Source organism: Mastomys coucha, unplaced genomic scaffold (assembly GCF_008632895.1).
Source record: "Mastomys coucha isolate ucsf_1 unplaced genomic scaffold, UCSF_Mcou_1 pScaffold16, whole genome shotgun sequence".
NCBI lineage: Eukaryota > Metazoa > Chordata > Mammalia > Rodentia > Muridae > Mastomys > Mastomys coucha.
Genome location: NW_022196898.1, coordinates 88,429,020 through 88,437,686, shown reverse-complemented (window position 1 = coordinate 88,437,686; position 8,667 = coordinate 88,429,020). Strand labels below are relative to the sequence as shown.

General features: G+C 40.8%; 1 protein-coding gene across 1 annotated transcript; it reads left to right on the top strand.

Moving 5' to 3' along the window:
- Positions 1–585: 585 nt before the first annotated feature.
- Positions 586–2,198, top strand: Pdha2 (pyruvate dehydrogenase E1 alpha 2 subunit). Its single transcript, XM_031375663.1, has one exon. It carries the CDS (start codon positions 684–686, stop codon positions 1,857–1,859), a length of 1,176 nt encoding a protein of 391 aa, XP_031231523.1. The 5' UTR covers positions 586–683; the 3' UTR covers positions 1,860–2,198.
- Positions 2,199–8,667: the final 6,469 nt, after the last annotated feature.

Below are 8,667 nucleotides of genomic sequence, written 5' to 3'. Positions count from 1 at the left end.
AGAAGAACAAGGAGAAGCCCGTGATCGTAGTGTCCGAGTGTTTCTGTATTTGTACATACTTTTTAATAAATGTTAAGATGTTGGTAATTTTTTCTTTTAAAAAACAAAAACTTAGAATGATGTCATTTCGCTCCCTCCCTCCCTCCTTCCTGCCTGCCCTTTCTCTTCCTCTCTCCCTCCTCTTCACCACCCCTCATTTTGACTCCAAAGAGACCACAAATTGGCTGAGAATAGGATTAAAGTCTGGCTCCTCCGACAAACCTCCATGGCTAGTGTCTGAGATTACAGGTATGTGTGGTACAGGTAATGTCCAAGCTTAGAGGTGCTGGGATGGAACCCAAAGGCTATCTTTGTACAGCAGGCAATGTCCTCACCCTGTCAGGACTTTTACTGAGTCGTACAGGGAAAAGACACTAAGTTACTCTGTCTTGGGCGCAATGATAATGGTGTTAAATAGGCAGAACGTGTCAGAGACCCTCACTTTCTCACTTTAAGGTTGGAAGGGTCCGAGCAGCGAGCCCTGTGGGCGTGGCTTCCGGCTTGCCGACCACGTAGGCAACGTGATCACGTAGGCAACGTGTGTGCGTCGCGCCATTGTTGCGTCAGAGGAGCTGTGCCCGCCATCTTAAAAGCCGCTGAGTGGTCGTTGGGAGAGCCGCTGCCATTGTGCCTCGCGTTTCTCCATGAGGAAAATGCTGGCCGCTCTGCTGTCTCACGTCTTTTCGGGAATGGTCCGGAAGCCAGCTTTCAGAGGACTGCTGTCATCTTTTAAGTTCTCCAACGACGCCACCTGTGACATTAAGAAATGCGACCTGTACCTGTTGGACTACGGCCCCCCGACCTCCACCGTGCTCACCAGGGCCGAGGCCCTCGAATACTACCGCACCATGCAGGTAATTCGGCGCATGGAGTTGAAGGCCGACCAGCTGTATAAGCAGAAGTTCATTCGCGGTTTCTGTCACCTGTGTGATGGGCAGGAAGCCTGCTGCGTGGGGCTGGAGGCCGGGATAAATCCCACGGATCACATCATCACGTCCTACCGGGCTCATGGCTTGTGCTACACGCGGGGGCTGTCGGTGAAGTCCATTCTCGCAGAGCTGACGGGACGCAGAGGAGGCTGTGCGAAAGGCAAAGGGGGCTCTATGCACATGTACTGCAAGAACTTCTACGGAGGCAATGGCATTGTCGGGGCACAGGTACCCCTGGGAGCTGGTGTGGCTTTCGCTTGTAAGTACCTGAAGAATGGGCAGGTCTGCTTGGCTTTGTATGGCGATGGTGCGGCTAACCAAGGGCAGGTATTCGAAGCGTACAATATGTCAGCCTTGTGGAAATTACCCTGTGTTTTCATCTGTGAGAACAACCGCTATGGAATGGGAACATCTAATGAGAGAGCAGCAGCCAGTACTGATTACCACAAGAAAGGCTTCATTATCCCTGGACTGAGGGTGAACGGGATGGATATTCTTAGTGTTCGTGAGGCGACCAAGTTTGCAGCTGATCACTGCAGATCCGGAAAGGGGCCCATTTTGATGGAGCTGCAGACCTACCGTTATCATGGACACAGTATGAGCGATCCAGGGGTCAGTTATCGTACACGAGAAGAAGTTCATAATGTGAGGAGTAAGAGTGATCCTATAATGCTTCTCCGAGAGAGAATAATAAGCAACAACCTCAGCAATATTGAAGAATTGAAAGAAATTGATGCCGATGTGAAGAAAGAAGTCGAGGAAGCAGCTCAGTTTGCTACAACGGATCCAGAACCAGCTGCGGAAGATCTAGCCAATTACCTCTACTACCAAGAACCACCATTTGAAGTCCGTGGTGCACATAAGTGGCTCAAGTATAAGTCCCACGGTTAGACAGACATTACCTACAGATTTGTTAAAAGTTTTTCAGTGGGACATTTATGGTGAACTTTAGAATAAATAAAATGGCATTACAGACAAAAGTCTTTCAAACCTTTATAAAGATAGGTTCCGAGGTTATTTAGGGGATTAGAAGATACAAATTTGTTTAAAGGAGATGTTCCACATTCTGTTCTAGTATTATAAAAGCACTGTATTGAATATAGTATGGATATCTTTTAGAGTATTTTAAAGTTATAAAATTATAATAGGAAAAACAGGTTAAATTCCCCCATTTGTCATAGTAGTTTCATTTGAGTTTGTTTTGAAATAAATACTGTTATTTAAAGTAGATTTTTGACTCTTCTTGTTAGATGAGTTTGTATAAAATCCTATCAAGAGAATGGCTTCAATCCTATCCCCTGACCCTCCAAATACCTGATTGTGTTCCCCTTTTCTCTTTCCTGTCCTATCTCCCACCCAGGTCCTTCCTTCCTGCCCCCTGTGTTTGCTTCTTCCTCCTAAGTAGGATCAGACATCCTCTCTTGGGCCCTTTGGTTTACCTTCTTGAGTTCTGGTCATTGTATCCTGGGTATTCTGTACTTTTTTGTCTAATATCCACTTAATAGTGAGTACATACCATGCATGTTTTTTGAGTCTGAATTACCTTACTCAGGATAATATTTTCTAGTTCCATCATTTTGCTTGCAAAAGGAGTGAAGCCCAGCAGAAAGAATGGAAGCAAGCAACTTTGGGAGGTAGGAGGTGGGGAGATGCTCTAGAAAGTACCTGAGACCTGGAAAGTGAGAGACTCAGGACTCAAATGGAGGCACCTTAGATGAAATGCCCAACAGGAGGAACAGGGAACTCTCTTTCCACCTCCATTAGAACAACAAGGCATCAAGTGGAGGGATGGATTGCCATCCCACAGTCAAAAATTCTGACCCACTATTGTTCCTGTCTAAAAGAACTTCAGGGACAAAAATGGGGAAGAGAATGAGGGAAAGTGACCCAGTAACTGGTCCAACTTGGGATCCATCTGAGGGGGGCGGGGGGCTTCAAGGCCTGACACTATTACTGATGCTATGGTGTGCTTAAAGAGAGGGGTCTAGGATGGCTGTCCTCTGAGAGACCTGACAAGCAGCTGACAGAGACAGGTGCAGATATTTACCCATTGGACTGAAGTCAAGGACCTCTATGGTTGAATTAGGGAAAGGCTGGAAGAAGCTGAGGAGGGTGGTGACCATGTAGGAGGATCAGTAGTCTCAACTAACTTGGACCCCTAAGATCTCTGTCACTGAGCCACAGACCGGACCTGGCAGCATACATTAGCTGATATGAGGCCCCTGACACATAGGACTGCCTGATGATGTACCTAACCCTGGAGAAACTTGAGGCCCCAGGTAGTGGGGAGGCCTGGTAGGGTGGAAGGGTGGGGTGGAGACATCTTGGAGATCGGGGAGGAGGAATGCCAAGAGGAAATGTTGGAGGACAAACCAGGAGGTAGGTAACAACTGGAGTGTTAAAAAAAGATCAAAGATAATTTAAAAAGAAAAAAAAAGGATGAGTTCAAGTCACTCAAAACCACTCCTGCTAAGCCACTTGCAACAGGTGATATACACTAACCAATAATGAACATTGTGGTATCATACAAGGTTTGCATGTGTGGTATTGGTTCTGAAGTGTATAAACACTAACAGGGCAGATGCAGGGGCAGGGAATACAAGGATGATGTTTTGTTGTTGATGGTTTTCATAGGAGTTTATTTTGTTTACAATATTTGTTTATTGACTGGCATAAATATAAATGAAAAATATCTAGGACGAACTTATTTCCATTAGTCTTCATGATGATGTTACTCTTGTTTACAGTCTCTTTTGCTATATGTGTTTCTAGGATTGAGAAAGCAGCCCGGGGGAAATTTTGACTGACAAACACTACCACCTCTCAAAGCCAAGAAAGCAAAATCAATAAGATGAGATGACATTAATGCACTTAATTCAACTCTACATTGTTGAGTTGAATTAAAATGTAAAATTAAAGAGAAGAGATGAGATGACAAAACACTTAATTCCAATCTACTTTATCCTAAAGATAAAGTACATATTGCAAATTGCTATGTTGTTGAATAGCATCTTAACAATTCATCTAAATATAAATGGATTGAAATTTACTGAAGGAAGACCTGACAAATCATACAGGCTCAGTTCTTCATAATCCAGGGAGCTCTGGACGGTGGGACGGTGTTGGTTGGTTGATATTGTTGTTCATCCTATGGGACTGCAAATCCCTTCAGCTACTTCAGTCCTCTACTGGGGTCTCCATGCTCAATCTGATGGTTGGGTGTAAGCATCTGCATCTGTATTGATAAGGCTCTGGCAGATCCTCTTTGAGGACTCTTATACCAGGCTCCTGTCAGCAAGTACTTCTTGGCATCAGAAATAATGTTTGGATTTGGAGTTTGAAAATAGGATGGATCCCTATGTGGTACAGTCTCTGGAGGGCCTTTCCCTTCAGTCTCTGCTCCACTCTTTGTCCCTGCATTTCCTTTAGACTGGGACAATTCTGGGTTAATATTTTTGAGATGGGTGGGTGGCCTTCATCCCTCTACTGGGGGGCTATGCCTAACCACTGGATATGGTCTCTGCAGGTTCTCTCTTCCCTTTGTTGGGGATTTGGGCTAATGTCATCCATTGGGTCCTGGAAATCTCTTTAATACTAGAATTTTCCATGTTTGCAGGGATGATAATCATATCCCTAGTGTTATAATTTTGCATTTATCCATTAAACAAATTCCACCCTAACTGATAAGGTTAACCATTGTCCCTTAACTAATACTAGCAATAATATGCTAGGCTTTAAATCCAGAATATGTAGAAATCTGACAGTTGGTTTCAATTTTGACTAAACTAATATCCTATTTGTGCTATTTTATCTACATATTATAATGTATAGTGATCCATTAAGAATAATGATAGCTTCATTCTTGTAATAGTGTGAGAAAAAGTGATGAATTAATCTGAATGATATTCTAGGAAGGTGGATTGTGTGTTTATATTTAGAAGTACAGAATTAGAGGATAAGCAGATAGAAATGATAAGCCATAATTTCAGTAAAAATCCAACTGATAATTTGTGTTAGTCTTCAAGTATTTTTGTATAATTTGTATGTGATAAAAGTGACCCTTCTAAGAATATACATTGTATCAGTTTAGTGTATTTATGTAGTAATGCAAACTTAATTCTATATGATTTCAAGATATTTTAATTGCCCCAGAGAGAAAATTAATATCCATTTTAATACATCCATTTTCTCAGGAAACAATCTATTCTGTTTATTAGTTAGTAGACTTTTCTTTCTCTTTTTTTTTTTTTTAGTTCAGAGGTCACTTCTCATTTCTTGGTAGAATGTTGAGTGGCTTGATTTTATAAAAGTTTTTTAAAGGTCATCACAGCTGCTGTGAGTTTTCTAGCGCAGTGAACTTGTCCTTTCTAGAAGATGCCGGCTTTATTATTTGTGAGAATATGCATCTGTGTGAGTGTGTATTGTTTTAGTCTGTGAGTGTGTGTGTGTTATCGATCCCAGGATGATTGCTATTTTAATTTGTAAAAATAAGATAAAAATTTTATTTTGAGAGTCCCATACATTTACACAATGCTATTAATAATATCTGCCCACTGCTATCTCCTTCCTAATTTCCTTAATGCCCCTCTCACCCACCTACCCCACTTTCTTCATGCTGTAGTTTTAGTTTTGTTATGAATAACTTGGAGTCTAATTAGTGCTGCTCATATGCAGATGGACAGATGGACATTGACTTAGATAGACATCAGCAACCTGCTAATAAACATAACCCCAAAGGAGAGTGACTGTCCTCTGGAAGATGACAGCTGCAAGTAGCATCTCTCATAGAGGTGGGTCCTTGGGAGCCACTACCCTATTGAGACTGGGATTTTGACTGGCTTAATCTCCTTCAGGTATTGCATAGGTGGTGTGATTGGTGCTATTGGCTGATGTGTGCAGTAACAGGCCATATCTCAAAGACAGCATTTCACAGCTCTTCTGCCCATCTGAAAGCTCATGTGTAGCTTCTGTCTCCTCTTAGGATAAGTTTTCCTGAGCCTCAGATAGTTAGATATGCAGGAAGGATGATCTTACTAGAACTGAGTACTTAAAGCATTTTCATGTTTGGCAGTAGGATCAATTATGGATCCCTTAACTGAACTCTACACACTACCAAAGTTAAAAGAATCTTAGATCTTTTTGTATTAATACAAATCTTTAGAATGTGTATTTTTATACACTTTATTTTTTTTCTAACAGTACCAAACATAGAAAATTCAGTGTGATGGCTATGACTTTCTATGGTCTGCACTGAAAAATTTCAAGTAACGCCTGGCACTATTAATATTCAGTAAGAAAAAGGAGCTGAGCATGCTTGATTTGCTCAAAACTTTCAAATCTCATGAAAAGACTTCCTTATGCTTTTAAGATAATCTTTGATTCCTTAGACTTTTCTTCCTGATACAAATGATTTTAAAAACCACAAGGTCCTGGTAAATGCTGACTCAACATAAAAGATAAGTTTGTTTGCTTTATTTTGCTTAAGTTATGGTGTGTGTCTATGTCAATGTATGCCATGTTTATGCTGGTGCTCATAGAGGCCACAAGAAAACATTGCATTTCCTGGAGCCATAGCTGGTGGTGAACCACCAGTTTTCAGTTCTAGAACATAAAGTGAATCCTCTAGATGAACAAGTATGTACTCTTAATCATTAAGCTATTATTCTAGCTCCTCAAACATTTTTTGAGGCTGGATCTCATGTAGGCCTGGGGTCAGCAGGGTGGTGGGGAGGAATAGAGTTGAGGCAAAGCTTCTTTTGAGCTCTTGCTCCTCCGTTGGCCACTTACAAAGTGTTGGGATTATAGGCTATAAGCCAGATATTGCCTTATTAAGTCTCTGTTAAGCCGTGGAAAATATATGTGTAATCTTTTGCTTAAATTCTCCTTTATACATTTTTGGGTCTCCTCCTTTGTGTTTTTTGACATGTTTTCTTTTACTGAAAAAGCAGAACTATTGCAACAAACATCATTCAGTTTCCTAAGTCTACAGCATCCACAGCTCTGCTTGGACCTAGGAATGGGTTTGTAGAAACTTGACTAGTGCAGATTCACACCAAGATAACAGTGACTGTAGATAAGTACTATTGTAAACTTAGCCTTGCTAAAACTATCTGAATATTTTAGTGCAAAAAATGATGAGTCACATATTATATTTATCCCACTTATTATATTTGATAACTATATGCATCATATCTATCTTTCTAAATACTAAGTTAAAGCTCAAAAATGTTTAAAATACCACAATTTATATGTAATAGAGTTTTAAAGACAGATGAAAAAATTCCATATATTGAACATTATTTTTTATATTGCATTCTAATTTCCCTTTCCAGTAATACTCAAGTTTGTAATAGGTGAGAAATTAGACATTAATTAAAAAATGAATTAAACTGGAATTTAGGGATTATCTTTTAAAATATATTTTTCTTTTATCTTCTTGGATATTTTCTTTATTTACATTTCAAATGTTATCCCCTTCCCAGTTTTCCCTCAGGAATCCCTCTATCCCATCTCTCCTCCCTCTGCTTCTATGAGGGTGTTCCCCCAGCCACCCACCTACTCCCACCTCTTTCATCCTGGCATTCTTGTACACTGGGGCATCAAGCCTTCACCCAACCAAGGTTCTCTCCTACCATTGATGCCCAACAAGGCCATCTTGTGTTACATATGCAACTACATATGTTACCTGGATCCCTCCATGAGTACTCTTTGGTTGGTGGTTTAGTCCCTGGGAGCTCTAGGGGGTCTGGTTGGTTGATATTGCTGCTCTTCCTATGGGGTTGCAAAACCCTTTAGCTCCTTCAGTCCTTTCTCTAATTCCATCATTGGAGATCCTGTGCTAAGTCCAATGGTTGGTTGTGAGAATCCACCTCTTTATTTGTCAGGCTTTGGCAAAGCCTCAGGAGACAGCTATATCAGGCTCCTGTCAGCATGCATTTCTTAGCATTCACAACAGTGTCTGTGTTTGGTGACTGTATATGAGTTGGATCCCCAGGTGGGGCAGTCTCTAGATGGCCTTTCCTTTAGTCTCTGCTCCACCCTTTGTCCCTGTACTTTTTCCTGTGAATATTTTGTTCCCCCTTCTAAGAAAGACAGAAACATCCATCCTTTGGTCTTCCTTCTTCTTGAGCTTCATATGGTCTGTGAATTGTATATTGGGTATTCCAAACTTCTGGGCTAATATCCACTTATCAGAGAGTGCATGCCGGGTGTGTTCTTTTGTGACTGGGTTTCCTCACTCAGGATGATATTTTCTAGTTCCATCCTTTTGCCTAAGAATTTCATAAAGTCATTGTTTGGTAGTATCTTAATTACGCCAACTCAGAAAATTGAGGGGAACATAGAGAATAAGGCAGATTAAAGATAACTGTAAAACTTGAATTATTGATCCCGTAAGAAATAGATGCTGTTTTTTCCTTCTTGAATCTGTATTGACTTATAATTTCATTGACCAAGGAAAACTAGTAAACATGATGGCATGCAGTTTTGGGAACCATAATATAAGAAATGACAAGCTTGTACTTCATATCTTTAGAGAACATTTTATATGTTGTAATTTACTTTTAGAAGCACATATCATCAGAAAACTCTTGCTTGAAGTGTCATGACTGGAAACTCTTGTTGGCAGCCTTAAATGTTCTCTACTGTATCCTAGAAAGGCAACAAACACATGATAGAGGTTTTGATGAACCCTCTGGCA